This window comes from Ambystoma mexicanum, chromosome 8, assembly GCF_040938575.1.
Source record: "Ambystoma mexicanum isolate Mex_15411 chromosome 8, UKY_AmexF1_1, whole genome shotgun sequence".
Lineage (NCBI taxonomy): Eukaryota > Metazoa > Chordata > Amphibia > Caudata > Ambystomatidae > Ambystoma > Ambystoma mexicanum.
Genome location: NC_090929.1, coordinates 522,553,135 through 522,569,336, shown reverse-complemented (window position 1 = coordinate 522,569,336; position 16,202 = coordinate 522,553,135). Strand labels below are relative to the sequence as shown.

Below are 16,202 nucleotides of genomic sequence, written 5' to 3'. Positions count from 1 at the left end.
ATAGAATGAAGTTGGGTTGAAAACAAACAAAAAAAGTCACATTAAATGTATTTCATTGCGGCATTAAGGTATTTTCCCACTTTTATTTATAGGTTTTTAAAGTTATGTTGGAATTGTTAAAATAATCCATTGGGCAGGTTTGTACAACTTGCGTCGTCTTTTTTTCAGAGGTAGGGGGACATTGCTTAATTGAGATAGAGTCTTCACGTGAGAGTCACGAGCCAGAGGTTCAATATATGTATTTTCTGTCATCATGGTGGATTTATGTTTGCCATCGAAGAGGGACCAAAGGTGTTTCTTATTATTTTTTCACGTTCTGGAGTACGAATTTGTTGTATAAAGGATGAGAATCCGCCAGTAGAATTGAACAGCTTTTATTGCTGTGGTAACTTCAATAGTAACAACACAAAGTGGTTCTATAATTGTCCAGGAGCCACGTTAACAGGTTGCGCAGCATAAGCACATAAATCATTCACTGTGCAGTCTGTGGTCTCTCACTAAGGAGGAGCGCCGGGAGCCCAGCCGCTCCGCAGATCGGCACCTTCAGGAATGCTGCCGCATGCACTCTGCTGGTAATCGCCGGGTTGCGCTGCAAATCTTGCGAGACTGACATGATGGCGTGTCTCACGAGGTCCCAACACACCTCCCTTTGATAACACAGTGAAGTTCATTCCATTACAATGTCATCATAATTCACTGGTCTTCTGTGCTCTCTACTCGGATGATCTTCCTTCCTACCACCAGTGTCTTGAGCTTGACTCGCTTCTTGGGATGTTTCAAATGCCTATCTTCCTGTCTCTCCCTCTGTGATTCCTCTCGTGGTGATTTCTGGTTCTCACTCTCTTGTGGCAGGTCTGATGGGGCATTTTGTCATTTGGTCCTTGTTCGGTAGACGCATTTTGATCCAATCACTTCCTTGACTTCAAAGTCTTGGGTCGTTCTTCTCCGATCATTCCATCTCTACATGCGTGCTTTGCTGCTTTCCAACCTCGACACTACCCCAGCCATATCTATTTCATCATCTTCTCTTTCTCTGGCCAACCATGAGGGTACCAGCGTGGATGCTGCTCTCCTCCCCCTCAGCATTCGAAACAGCAAGACTTTGGTGATACTGTTGGGAGTTAATCTGTGGGCGGCAACCGCTTCCTTGACGGTTTTGATGGGATCCATTCTGATGTGATTGCTAACTGGATGGCTCCTTTGATGAACCTTTTGGCCCTCTCCACTAGACCATTTGCTTGGGGATGGTACAGCGCGGCCTTTCTCTGTTTTATGTTGAGTTTTTGCAGAAATTACTCCATTTCCCTTGACAGCTGTACTCCATTGTCCATGACTAACTCTTTGGGGAGACCTTCCCCCTGGAAAATGGACATGAGGACCTCTATGACGGTGGGCGTGGTGATCTTGAGGACAAATTCTGCTTCTACACATTTCAATAGGTAGTCTACCAGTAATATGCCATACCAGTGTTCGGGAACCATTGCCTCCAATGGTCCTATGAAGTCTAGACCTACTTTGTGCCACGCAGCTTCTGGGCTCTCTGTGGGAATCATTAGGGCTTGTCTGGTTTTCAAGCATGTGTCACTGTTGAGACACTTGTGACATCATTTCAATCATGGTGCGTATTTCCTGGTCCATGGCAGGCCACCAGTACACCTCTCTCACCCTTCACCGTGTCATGGTGTTTCCTAAATGCCCTGAGTGTGCCCTACACAGTATAACTCTTCTCATTCCCACTGGTGGTATTACTTGATCTCCTTTTATGAGTAGTCCTTCCGCCTCTGAAATCTCTTCCGCCACTTTCCAATACAGCCTCATGCCTTCAGTTATGATCCTTTCTTCAGGCCATCCACTCCTAACCCACTCCGTAAGTCTCACCATGGTGGGGTCTTTACTGTGTTCCTCGTTCCAATGTCCTTCACTTAACTCCAGGAATTCTGGGCCTCTGAGAACTTGGATTGACGCTACAATGCATTCATCTTGCAGGAACGTGGTAGCTTTCTCGTTGTTCCCAGGTAGTCTTCACATGCAGTCTGCTTGGGCATTTCTCTATCCGGCTATGTGAGTGATTTCAAACGTGTATTCCTAGAGTTTTTCTGCGATGCGTGGCAACCTGGGTGTTGATGATTTCATCCCTCCTGGATTGAGCATATGAATGAGGGGCTTATGGTCGGTGACTAGTTTAAACTTTGTGCCCCATACATAAGTTCTGAAATGCTCCACAGCCCATGGCCAAGCCAGCATTTATTTTTTCACTGTGGAGTAATTCTTCTCTGCTGTGGACAGGGCTTTAGCGGCAAATGCCACGACGTGTTCGATGTCCCCTTTCTTCTGGGTGAGCACAGCACCCAGTTCGCACGCGCTGGCATCCGTGGTGAGGCACAGTGATTACACTATCTGTCCTTTTATAATTTCAACAGCTTCCTTCTGCGCCTTTAGCCATGTGACCACTGCATCTTTTTTTAGTAGGTTCCTAAGTGGTGTTGTGATCTCTGAAAAATTGGGAATGAATTTGGCATAGTATTCTGTGAGTCCCAGAAACAACCTTACTTCTTCTTTATTGGTTGGCTCTGGTGCTTTGACAATGGCTTGCACCAGGTTTTGTTTGGGGCTCATGCCACGGAAGAAATCTTGTACCCTAAGATTCAACCTCTTGTGCTCTTAGGATACATTTTCCATAGATCTAAACTTGACTCCTGCATCCTGTAATTTGGTGGGGACCTTTTTGAGAGTGACATCGTGCGTGTGTTCATCGGCAGCATAGACCAGTATATCGTCCCAGTATATCGTCCTGGAAATAGGACATGTTACCTATGTCACATAGTAGTAAGTCCATCATGTGCTGAAATGCTTAAGCTGCAGATGATAAACTGAATGGCATCTTGGTTAATTGATATGTGATGAACGCCGTGAGTGGCTTGGATTCTTTGTGAAGGTGAATCTGGTGATATGCATCTCTCATGTCCAGCTTCGAGAACACTCTGGCTTCCTTCATCATGAAGATAAGTTTGTTTATACTAGGGAGAGGGTAGCTATCAGATATGACCTCCAGGTTAAGGATGTGAAGGTCTATGCAGATTCTCAAGTTTTGTTTCTTAGTTTAGTTTAGTTTAGTTTAGTTTAGTTTATTTACTTGTATAGAGCACCCCACCCAAGGGTATCTGGGCGCATTTGACTTAGGTACAAGGATACATGGTTACAGCAAAAAATACACAGATCACACAAAGTAGGGAGGAGGTGTGTCACAGTTCACCTTCCTTACAGATAAAGGTACTGGAGGTGTGTTACAAATCACCATAAACATATAGATAAAGAAGGAGTCAGTGAGCCATAGATCACAAAAGCATACAAGCAAGTGGCTGAACGCAGAGAGTAAGAAAACCAAGGGTGTCATTTATACATATATTTACAAGGTTCAGGTTCAGACACAAGGCAGTAAATAACGCAATCTAAGTGTGTGCGTTCTCCAGGATGGAATTATTTTCTTGAGTCGTTAGGGCTGAGGTGCCAGGCTTTAGTTTTCGCTCTAAATGTCCAGAAGGCGGTCTCCGCTCTAATGTCAGAGGGGAGGGAGTTCCAGCATTTAGCTGCTAGCACTGGGAAGCTTGAGCCTCCTGCTGTTTTCAGGTTGAATTTGGGGATAGTGAGTTGGTTGAGGTAGTTGGATCTGGTGGGTCCGTTGGTCTTGTGTCTCGAGAATTTAGCTGTCAAGTACCAGAGAGCCGTGTTGGCTAGACATTTATGTGTGATGACAACTGATCGGAATGTAATCCTGTCGCGAATGGGTAGCCATTGAGCCTCTCTTCTATGGGAAGAGATGTGACTGGAGCACGGGATATTTAGGGCAGATCTTAGTGCATTATTTTGCAAAACTTGGAGTTTGTTTAAATTCCGCATGGAGGTCCCGATGATCAGTGTGTTACAGTAGTCAAGCTTAGAGAGAATGAGTGCTCTTGCTAGTGTATTGAAGCTAGTGGTAGATAAGAAGGGCTTGCACACATTGATCAGTTTATTGGTGTATGCTGTGGAGCAGGCTAAGGAGTTGACTTGTTTATTTAGTGTCAAAGTGGAGTCAAGGTATATGCCCAGTGTTTTGACTTCCGTTGAGACTTTGATGACATTACCATCAATGTTGAAGGACTCATAGTATGCGTCTAATTTGTTTAAACGAGTTTGGGATCCAATGATAAGTAGTTCAGTTTTATCATTGTTTAAACAGAGGCTATGAGTGGCCATCCAAGCTTGGATCTCTAGATAAATGTCATTGATCAGTTTGGTGTCTAGAGTGTAACAACCAGTGAGTGTGACCAGGATCTGGGAGTCATCCGCATAGTTGGTATACGTGACACCCAGATTGTCAAGGCAGTCGAATAGGAGTTTTTTGAATATATTGTAAAGCGTGGGCGATACACATGATCCCTGCGGGACTCCACAGGTGATGGGCACAGGTGGAGCTGATGTCGTAGGTGAGAAGGCCCTTGTGGTTCTATTTGAGAGGAATGAATTGATCCAACTGGCTGCATTAGATGAGAAGGCGGCTGCTGAGGTTAGGTGTGCCAAACTCTTGATGAGGACGATGGGGCTCAGCCACTCTGAGGCTTCTATCTCCTCAATGGTACCCTCCTTCACCATTTTGTTGAGCTTGGTCCATAGTATGTCCCTGGCTGTTGCCAGCATGGGCCTTACTTTATGCTTTAAGGGACTGCATTGGCCTTGAGTAATATCTTGTGCACAAAATTCTTAATTTTACCTGGCCCTTCCGAAAACAGTTTGGGAAAGTCTTCTTTAATTACCAGCACTCCTCCTGTAATGACAGTTAACATTTGATCTTCCATACTGGGATCTAATTTGAACTTGAGCTTGACTTGATCGTCCCATCCTAAGACTGCTGGGCCTTCTTGTGTGAAGTATATTCTCGTAGTGGTTTCTCTCCCCTTGAACTTCACTTTCCCTTTGATATATCCTAATAGGTCTACTGACATGCCTCCAAATACTGTGGGTTTGTGGCGTGTGCTGAGAACTTCAACTGCTTCAGTGCCCATCATTTCTTTGTATGTGCGCAGGGGTAGTATGGTCAAGTCGGAGCCCGAGTCCGCCAAGACTCTTGTTTCCATGCCATTGACTGCACAGTGGGGCTTTTCTCTCCTGGCCCATGGGCTGTTTACCATTAGCACAGGGGGTCTCCCTTCCTCTTCAGATGATGATTCTCCTTCTACGTATTGTTCCGTGTTAATGTTCGTAACTTTTCTATTACGCCACCTGCACACCACTGAAAGTGTCCAATTTTCTTACACACTGTGCATTCTTTATCTCTTGCTGGAAATACTCTGTCATTGGCTAAGTGTTTGGTGCTGGCGCACCTGTGGCACTTCAGCAGTTCCTTCTTCCCCACTTCCCTTCTCTTGCATCCGTCAACTGCTTCTCATTCTTGTACCTGAAATTGATTGCTTGAACTACCACTGGGCCGGCGCTTCCTGCATATTTTTTCAATCGCCTTGCGGTTTCTTCGACTACTCTCATGATCTCTATGGCCTTCTCCAGTTGGAGTTCTTTCTCCAAGATAAATTTGTCCTGCACTTTTCTGCTGTTGGTGTGGACTGTCAGCATGTCGCAGATTAATCCTTCTGAATTATTGCCAAAGTTTCACAGTGCCACTAGTTCTCGCAGCTTGGTCACGTAGTCGTCTACGGGTTCTGATGCTTCTTGTTTGCAATTGTAGAATCGTATCCTGTGCAGCACGGAATTTTCTTTACTGTCAAAGCGCTTAAATATTCTTCTGACAGCTTATTTATACACGTCATCACTTTCATCGGCCGTTGCTTTGAGCGGAAGGCCTGCAAACACTCTTTGGCCTTCTACCCCCAACGTGTTTAATAGCATGGCGCTGCGCCTTGCTGCAGCGCACCCCGCACCTCCTAGTGCTTCCAGGTTGGTTGTGAACATCGGATGCCATTGTGGCCATGGGATTGCAGGACAACCTGGTGTTTGGAGAAAAGGTGGGGGCGATGTTGCTCCTTGCATGATGATGATCTGTGGGTTGCAAATCCCGGTCCTCGTCGCCAAATGTTGCATAAAGGATGAGAATCAGCAAGTAGAATTGAACAGCTTTATTGCTGTGGTAACTTCAACAGTAACAACGCAAAGTGGTTCTATAATTGTCCAGGAGCCACGTTAACAGGTAGTGCAGCATAAGCACATAAATCATTCACTGTGCAGTCTGTGGTCTCTCACAAAGGAGGAGCGCCGGGAGCACAGCCGCTCCATAGCTTGGCGCATTCAGGAATGCTGGCGCGTGCACTATGCCGGCAATCGCCGGGCCCTGCTGCAAAACCTACAAGACTGCCATGATGGCGTGTCTCGTGAGGTCCCAACAGAATTCTTTCCCCAACCATTCAAAGGAGAAGTAAATAAAAATGTGGTAGAACAATGTGGTCCAAAGGCCTATGTGAACAACCAGCGCAATTGCTCAATATTAGAAATTTAAAAAAGGCAGCGTTCAACATGAAAGTGTGAGGGTGCCAGGACCAAGAACCCTCAGTAAACAGTAAATTAGATGTAATCAGTGAACTGCGCCAATTATCAGTGATACAGTAACAGTTGGGTTATATTTTTAATTCCCTTCCACAGCCTGACACGTGTTTCGAGCAAGGCTCTTTTTCAAAGGCGTTGAACTTGTCCGAAAAGAAACTCTTAATATTACTTGCGGTTGCAATGACCATTATATAAATACAGCCTTCCGGCAACAACAGTGTACAAGGAAAAGCGCCTTTTTTAACATCAGAACTAACAGGCGATGAGGCCGCACTACTATTCCGCGATGTAGACACTTCATCAAACTTGAGTTGATAAGTGTAGACCCGGTTATCGCGATAATCCCTATCATCTCTAGAAAATTTTCTACATTTTCTCATTTTGACCTCATCCTGATGCCTTCTCAGTATATTATACATTGTTTTAAAAAAAATTTCAATAGTTGCAGCAGGTGCATCAAACAATTGAATTGCTTGTTTAAGTTCGTCAATCTGTTGAACAATACGAGAATGTGCTCTTTTTGCATGTTCAATAAGTAAGAGTAACATTTTATTAGAACTATTGTTGAGGTTGGTTTCCCATTCCACTGCCAGATCATTATCCTGAGGATCTTCAAAGTCCGGTAAAATAAGAATACGAAGACCTCTTGGTATTTTGTGTTCTTGAATATAATGCTTCAACGTAGTCATCTCCCAAAATGTATTAATTTCTCTAATACTCAACCTCTCAAGCTTAATAAATTTGGATCTGAGATCCTCAGTGATATTAGGTAACCGTTTGAACGGGTTCAGGGTGGAACCTCGAGGTGCAAATAATGCTTTGATATCCGCATCTCTAGTGAGAATATATTCTGCTGCTTCAGCCATAAATGAAAAAGGAGTACAATGCAAACGCTGCTGGGTTCAAGGCCAGAAAAATTACGGTAGAACAATGTGGTCCAAAGGCCTATGTGAACAACCAGCGCAATTGCTCAATATTAGAAATTTAAAAAAGGCAGCGTTCAACATGAAAGTGTGAGGGTGCCAGGACCAAGAACCCTCAGTAAACAGTAAATTAGATGTAATCAGTGAACTGCGCCAATTATCAGTGATACATTAACAGTTGGGTTATATTTTTAATTCCCTTCCACAGCCTGACACGTGTTTCGAGCAAGGCTCTTTTTCAAAGGCGTTGAACTTGTCCGAAAAGAAACTCTTAATATTACTTGCGGTTGCAATGACCATTATATAAATACAGCCTTCCGGCAACAACAATGTACAAGGAAAAAAAAATGTGCACCGAGGGTGGAAGACCCAGCGAAGCAGGCTGTGAGGAATGCAAGCAGTATTCACCTTGTAATGCCTGTGTTCTATCTCGCCTCACCCTCTCACTCTCTGACTCTGTCATCCACACCCCATCCCTCTCTAACCCCCTGCTGAAACTCCCTCTGGCCCACCTTTTTTTCACAGTCCTACTTACCTGCCACAGTTCCCTATGGTGCGCTCCCCCACTCTCTGCTCCGTGGCTGAGCATTCAGATAATAAAGGGACTCTGTCAGTTCTCTTTGACGTTTTCAAGGTGCCCATTTTGGCTGTAGTTTTTTCTTCTTTTTCTTATGCAAAAAATTCCTTGCATTTTCAATGAGAGCAGTTTTCTTTGTATGCAGAAAAAGACCTAGCACCCAATACATAATGCCTGGAGGCTCATGGCAAAAACTACATCAAGGCTGTCCTTAGCATGTCTAGGCTGGCCATAAAGGGGGTTAACAGACTGAAGCCCTCGATAAAGGACCTCAATTGGCTCGGGCATGTTAATTTGGGATGTGGCCTTTACAATCATGGATTGCTCGCCATGGGATTCGATTGCTGCAGGAATGTTATTTGAGGCAGCCGCCTGTGCATACAACATTTCAGAATTTTACATTAATGGCTTCATAGTTTAATAATGTGTTTCATACAATTTATGGCCAGTGAAAAGTATCTGGAGGTGTTTGATTCTGCAAAACAAAAGGGGGTCTGGGAATTTCTCTACCAGCACGAACACAGCCCAATGACCTGTCCTTGGGCGAATAACGCCTGGGAGAGACTCTACCAAGTCTTTAGCTCACTGTCCCTTTCACAGAGAAGAAATGTCCCTGCATATCAGCCTTTGTCCTGCCCAGGGGCAGTCCAGCGCTGAAATGCTAGGCAATTCTCCTCTGAACAAGAGTACCAACAGTAACCCCATACACGTGTTTCAGTCTTGTTGGGCATCATCAGTGAGGTGAAACTGTGCCTCTCTAAGAACAGTTTGATTCGGACCTGAACCTACCAAAGACTGGTCAACTAAAAGACCCTTTATGAACTGCGCTTGTCTGAAACAAATATAAATGTTTCCAATTTAATTAGGAGCTTTAAAACAGTTTTTGCTGAAATGGAATGAACCACTTTTATTTATTATTGATATAGGCTGAAATCCAGCCCACTATTTGTGAGGATCTGAAAAATAGTGAACATGGGCACAAAGAATTCAGATTACATTTTATTTAATTGAGTCCACAGGGAAACTGCATGAAACACGTCTCTTATAAGCGGCTGTTTTTAAGTGCAGCAACACTCACTACATTTCACATTTAGCAGATATGGGCAACAAATTACCATCCACATTTTGGCAACGTTTAGGCCTTAAATTCAAAATGTAAAGGAAAAATTGCACTTTGCATTTCTTAAGTAAAATTTAATGAAAACGTAAGCATAGAGAGGTGTAATTTAATATGTGTTCATAGTTAGTGGAAGTGGCTAATTTCACAATAATGTTAAATAAAAATCACTGTCAATTAGTTTGAGTCTGTGACAAATAAATTCCAGGGCACCAGTGATCCAGGGATAAATATCGGTTTCTAAACTATCAATCAGCCCCACACCTCTAATACACCAGAGGGGATCCGTAAATATTGGAGTATACAATTAATTATAAACCTCCTTGTCCAATTTTGGAAACGTGGACAGAATGGCAGGTTTATCTCCCCTAAAGGTTGTGAATCGTTGGTTATTTGTAACACAGTGAAACTACAATTATTACCCAATGATAAAAGGAGTGTCCAGTCAAGGGCGTATACAAATATCTACTTTATTATTATCACAACAGACAGTCTAACAACAGCACTAAAAAATTGTAGCAAATTTGGCGGACGCCGCTATCAGACCCCCTTTTAAAACATAGGAATGTTGTGCGGCCACAGGAAGCCATGGAACTTTGTCTGAACGCCAGTGATCGGGTTGCAGTATTTGCTGTTTCTAAATGTATACACCCAGCCTGGTTATTAAAACTCAAGTAGCAGAGCTCTATGATTACAGTCTGTTACATGGTTCTGGGTTGAATCTTAAGATCCCTTGTATAGCTCTTTTGACTCTTCTCAATGGTCATACACAAGTTGTATTATATTTTGAGTCTCTGACCATGGGACTTTGTAATATTGTTGTGTATATATTCTGGATGCTTGATGAAATGTGAGAAGTTGTACTGCCATTATGTAGCATAAAGTATGTTTTATGACATGTATTGTTTTATGCTTTTGTAGCACCAATAGCTGAATAAAGCTGTGATTGATATCACTACTAAATACAACCCACCCTGTAAAGGACTGCAGACAACAGACAGTTTCTACGAAGGAAATGGGATGTACTCTGGATACTGACAGGAGGGTAGTTGGTATGGTTAATAACCACAATAGTTTGTAAAGGTTTCTTGGCTTCAGCAAAAGGAAGAAAAGGTTTTACAATGTCTCTAGGGGCCTTCTGGGAAGGAACCGGGGGACAGAACCACAATGTATGTTTTGCTGTAGGTGTTCTTAGTGCTCTACAGGGTCGAGTTGGCTTCAAGGTGCTTTTCAGGCTTCGGCAACAGATCTCGAGACGGGAGTTAGCAGGGGGTATCAGGAAGCAAGACGGTTTGGCGAGTGAAGCTTGACGAACGGCAGCAGGCTGGCCTTCATGGCGACTCAGGGTCAAGAATCATTGTCTCAGTGCTGATTGGCGGTTCTGAAGCACTGGTTGAGACGCCTCAGGTTTCTTTCAGCAACTGTGGCTTGACAGCAGTCAGCGTTGCAGTCGGTTGCAGATCGAGGAACTCAAGTGGCTCGAAAATGTCCATTAAGGTGGATGGTGGTAGATGCTTGTCATTGCACCTCTCCCAACTTCTTCAATGGGCTTGTGTCATCTTTTATGGCGAACGGCCCAAGGCTATGGAGTGTGTTGCAGGCAGCTACCTTGTGCTGGGTTTCGGGTTCAGAGACCTTCTGGCACTTCCTGTCCTTAGAGCTTGATGCAGAGCCTAGCAGGGCACGCTGTGTGCTGGCTGGGTACCGGTTCTGAAGTGACTTGAGGGTCCTCTGAGCTATTTTCTCCTTCTGTTCGCTGGGAGAAGTTAGGGAAGGGGTCTTGCTTTCTTCTTTGGATGTTCTGTCCTTCCTTCACTGGCATAAGCTGTAAGGCAGACTGTACCTTCAGCCAGGGTATAAGGATGAGTTCATCTTTCTGCTTCTTGTGAAGCCTTCAGATGTTCTGCTTAAAGAAGGGTTCCAGCCCTCTTATAAAGCCAAGTGGGCCACAGTGATTGGTGTAGGCTGAGCCTAACTTAGTGAACCAATCCTGGGGTCTCTCTGGTTAACGGTCCTCCCTGTGTGGTTCCTTTAAAGTGGCAGGTCTCCTTTGAAGATGCAAATACCAGACTTCCAGGCTTCTGCAAACCACATTCTCGTATCTTATGTATGCAGTCCTCCTAGTGGGTGGCCACTACAACAATAGACCCAGACATGTCATTTCACTGTCATTGATACTGTGCGGCGGGATCTGGCTTCAAGTTGACACACTTACATATGAAAGGTTGTTAGGTTTCCTTTCTTCTTTGTTATCCTCTGCAGCCAGGCCCCCTGATGGCTTGTTTGAAGTACCCACGACTTGTATGTTAATCGCTGCCACTAGCTGTACGGCCTAACAGAAAATCAGGGCTGTTCCATGGAGCCTTTGTCAGTTAATCAGGCTGATGATGGCTGGGGGAGGTTTGGCCTCTCCATTCCTTGATATGACATCATGCCCTCCTCTGCTGTCACATTCCAACTAAATATGACAGCGGCGGATTGTGCCTGTAGTACGGTGTCTAGCCCACAATACACAAGTCTATGCATTTGTTGTGGTCTGAGCAGAAGAAAATGTATGTGGATTAGCCCCACACCTTTTCCCAAGGTAGGTCTACCCTCCATTTATTGATTTAAATATTTCAAAAAAGTCCAGGCAAGCTCACGCCCACCATGCGGATGGTGGAGTCCTCGCAAAGCCAATTTCAACTCTCTGACTTCAGTAATTACTCCACGTTGTTTTTTCAGCATAACAATTCCTATTATAAAAAAGCATATCAACATACAACAATTCAGTTATCCTTATTGTAACCTAGTTAGCCCAAACATGAGCTGTAAAAGCCCCTTTCTGCTGCAGAGAATATATGCTGTACAATTAGGATATTACATTTTGATTGACACCTTAAGCAATCATCCAGAGTACAAATAAACTTTACACTAAATGTTAAACTGAATATTTATTTTAAATTCTTTTATCTAGGTGAATGTTTCAATAGAGAGCAGAGACCAGGGTCAGGATATCAAGGACAAAGGGGATACCTCCTGTAAAAAAACAGCACTGGCATAGACATCAGTTTTGTCTTTTGTGTTGTGTTTGTTTGTTAGTTTGTTTGTTTATTTATTTATATAGCGCTCCAAACCCAGAGGTATCTGGGCACGTTACAAGTTGCTTAAAATACTTTTTACAGAATAATTGTGACATCGGAATTTACCAGACACTGCTATAATGGTACATCCTGGCTATAAAACAGCAACAGCTGGAACATTTTATGAATTCCTAGGCATATGATAGCAGTGCCTGGGAAATGTCGATGTGATTAATACCTACACACAAACTAAAAAAGTTGGCTTTGTCAATGCTTCTATTGAAAAGGATTTCACTGCAAGAAACAGATGTAAACCAAGTGCTTGAAGGCATACGTGTTTAAAATATTTGTATTTACAGCTGTAAGTAAGCTATTAATTCTCAGAAGAGTGCTAGAAATAACACTGGCAGGCCAAAATGTGATAGCAACGCTTGATAGAGCTAGCTCAAAGAGGTCTCAGGAGTATGTGCTTTGGGCAGTGAGGGGTGGATAGTAGCTGGGAATGACGATAAGGTTTAACACGAGCATGGGTGGTCAATGGGTGAGCAAATAACTAAACAACACTCACAAGCTGTGTGTCCATTCCCATATCCCCTCTCTCTGCTATCTGTATACGAATTAAATAATGTTGCATTATAAAGGTGGCGCTTTAGAACTACCTACTAGCGAAAACTGAGAAAAAGGATCATGGGTGTTCAGTTTCTACAACCATATTTGACAGAACCTAAATAAATGTAAGGTCCTGGGAATTACCTGCTGTAATACCATCTCGAGATCATGTAGACAATATTATTGGGCAAAATACATTATAATATCTTCTGGACCAATGGCATTATGTTATTTTTTTTTTCTTTCCAGTGTTCCCAGCTGGCATTCTCCAACCCCCTTTCTTCAGTAAGCACCAGTTGCAGGCGTTGAATTTTGGTGGCATCGGCATGGTGATTGGCCATGAAATTACGCACGGCTTTGACGACAATGGTGAGACCCCATTTACGAGGCATTTCCTGAAATGTACAAGTGCCCAGGGATGTGATTGTGTTTCAGAACTCCAAGCCTGCCTGTCTACCAAAATGCTCCAACTCTCTACGCTTCTCTTTTAACGGACAGGTAGAAATTTTGATAAAGATGGTAATATGTTCGACTGGTGGAGCAACTTTTCCGCTACGCTTTTCAAGGACCAGTCTCGCTGCATGGTCTACCAGTACGGGAACTACACCTGGGAGTTGGCTGGTGGACAAAATGTGAGTGCATTGACCATGACCATATTTAATCATATTAACCTGATAATAATCATCATTAACATTATTAGCCTTACTGATATTATAATAATAATAATAATAATTATTATTATTATTATTATTATTATTATTATTATTATTATTATTAAAAAAGAAGAAATGGGTCATTAAAACATATACTCACGGTAAAGAAGCCCCCAGTGAATTAGTGCAACAATGTCCTTTCCCTAAGTTTGAACAGAATTCCTGACTGATTATATATACATGGTCAGTATTAGAGTACTGGAGCCTCTTTAAGTGACATCAACCATCAGGGTTAATATAGCATTAAGTACCCCGTCGGGTAGGGGGTGGGGCGTTGGCATTAATACCCTGCAGACCGAGTCTAGGCAAGGTCACGGGGTCATTAACGCCAAAGCAGGCATCAGAAAGGAGTATTTAATACAATTGCTCCGCACCCAGAATATTTCCAGTGGTTTTTAAAAAAAAGAAAACATTTTTATGAGAAATTGGCTTGGCAACTTGCTTGTGCCCATTTTCCATATAAAACAAGTCCAATCAACCAGGCGACCTGGGAAATAGTACAATAACGGGACAATGTGGCGGTACTACTTCCTGGACCTGAAGCCAGGTCTGCCAGCTGGGCGAGGAGGTAAGTTAAGTGAGCATGGGGATAGGAGAATTGGGTTGCAGCAGCGGGAGGCACATAGCCTGGGACACTCACTGGCTGAAACATAGAGAATTAGAATCCTGGGTGGAGAGTCACAGGAGTGCGGGATGGAAAGCAGGCGTTCACTGCAGGGTTGTGCCCACATACCAGGCCTTCGGATGAGCAAGCCCCTCCTCCCGACCCCCCACGCCCGGGCGCTAGCATACCGCACATGAATTGGCCTTTTATTTAAATTGAATGTAATACAAAGCAGATAGTTCTCTATTTGAGTTAATTATCTACCAAATGAGAAGTATTTAATTTCTATGAGTGATATTCATCAGAAGATATCAATTATGTTTTGGTTTCCCAACCCTTTCCACAAAAGCAAGGAAAATAATGTATGTTAATTGAGGAATTGAGCTGGTGCAAAATATCTAACTGCTGTGGCACTAGACATTACACTGAAACGGTTCCATGAATTATGCATTTGGCAATGCATGCAATAAGTCAAGCAGATCTATCTATTTGCTTAACAAAATGTGAGAGCTGAAGCTCTGCACGGCCTTTTAATAGTTGTAGAGTTTTGGAACCGGCCATGGGCCAATATAGCACATTCCTACAAGAACAGCATTGGCAATGCTACGCATTTGGATGACAGGTGGCAAAAATGGAGGACACCCAGCCACCTGGTGAACAGATAATGTATTCTCTAGCTTTACAAGGAGGGCTACTACTTGCCTGGATCCAATACGAGTCTCACATCTAAAAACTCATAAAGGTTTCGGGATATTAGACCGCAAAATATGTTCTGTCCTTAAGCTCTGTTCCAGGTATGTTAGGTATAATGACTGCTTCTACTGGAGTATTTAGCTTTATGCGATGCATTCTTCCAGTGGTTGTAGGTGGGGTCATTTGCAGTGACTGTTTGAAAGGGCCTATTGTGCATGTACATTGAACCATATACTTGCTGGACAAAACTGTTACTGTCTTACGTACACTTCTATAGGCTCCTTGAATTCCACCACCACTACAGCCCATAGGGGTGGCTGGCTCATTTGCATCATATTGATGCATTGTTGATGATGGAGTACTTTCCTGTGGATCTAAATGTCTGCATGGAAGAAGTCTGTAGCATAGAAGCAAGACAATGGGGGTCATTACGAGGTTGGAGGTAGCCATGGCGCTATTAGCGCCATGGCTACCCCCTTACTGCATTCCGGGTCCGGGTTCCTGAAATAGGGACTTACCGGGTCATTCCGACCTTGGAGGACCCGGTAAGTCCCCATTCCGTTGAACCATTCCCCATTCCCATTGAGCCACCATAGGGCTCAATGGGAATGGGGATGGAGCTAATAACGGGCCCGCTATTAGAGGGCCCGTTATTAGCTCTGAAGTCCCTTAACAGGTCCCTTCCATAATGCCTGGTAAAACCAGGCGTTAAGGAAGGGACCCGCTAAGGGACCTCGTAGTAGGGCGGTAAGAGATTACTGGCACGGGTTCCCTTACCGGTGCCGGTAGTCCCTTACCGCCCACCTCGTAATGACCCCCAATGTCATTACACTTGTAAAATCCATGAAATGATTGTGTGGTCACGTTTACGGCTCTGGTCTTATGGAGGAAATGCCTGGCATTGTGGGGACACAACACACAGGCCCCCAAGCATTCATAAAGACCCCAAAACAGCCCCAGATCCTAGAATGCACTGCCAGGGGACAAGCAACTGCTTCAGCACCAACGTCCTCTGTCTCTGACCTATTTTTCTTTTTCCTATACAAACCTCTGCCTTTTTACTCCACTGACTTGCCATCACCTGTCACCTAACTACTGTTCCTCAGCCTGCTCCTGGCTCCACCATCTGACTATTGCTGCCTGCAACCCCCACATCTTGCTCCCAGGTGACTTCCTCTACTTCCTGTGTCCTGCCCTGAAGTTGAGTGAGATGCAATGAACTCAAACCAGCCAACTACATGCTACTGCGGCTAGGTCATGTGGCGCTCTCCCTGCCTGACCAGCTTGCCTCCTTCATTGCCCCGCGTCATCGTGCAGCTAACAGGACCATGTCAAAGGGACAGAAACCTATATTTGACAGATGACGGTCTTCA

The 16,202-nt window shown here is 43.9% G+C and overlaps 1 protein-coding gene across 3 annotated transcripts in view; it reads left to right on the top strand.

Moving 5' to 3' along the window:
* MMEL1 (membrane metalloendopeptidase like 1) overlaps positions 1-16,202 on the top strand; it is a 1,408,056-nt gene that overhangs the window by 1,349,029 nt on the left and 42,825 nt on the right. For all 3 annotated transcript variants that reach the window (XM_069610215.1, XM_069610216.1, XM_069610217.1), the window contains exons 18-19: positions 13,069-13,188; positions 13,318-13,451. In XM_069610215.1, coding sequence (XP_069466316.1) covers positions 13,069-13,188; positions 13,318-13,451 — 254 coding nt within the window. The remainder of the gene's footprint in view (positions 1-13,068; positions 13,189-13,317; positions 13,452-16,202) is intronic.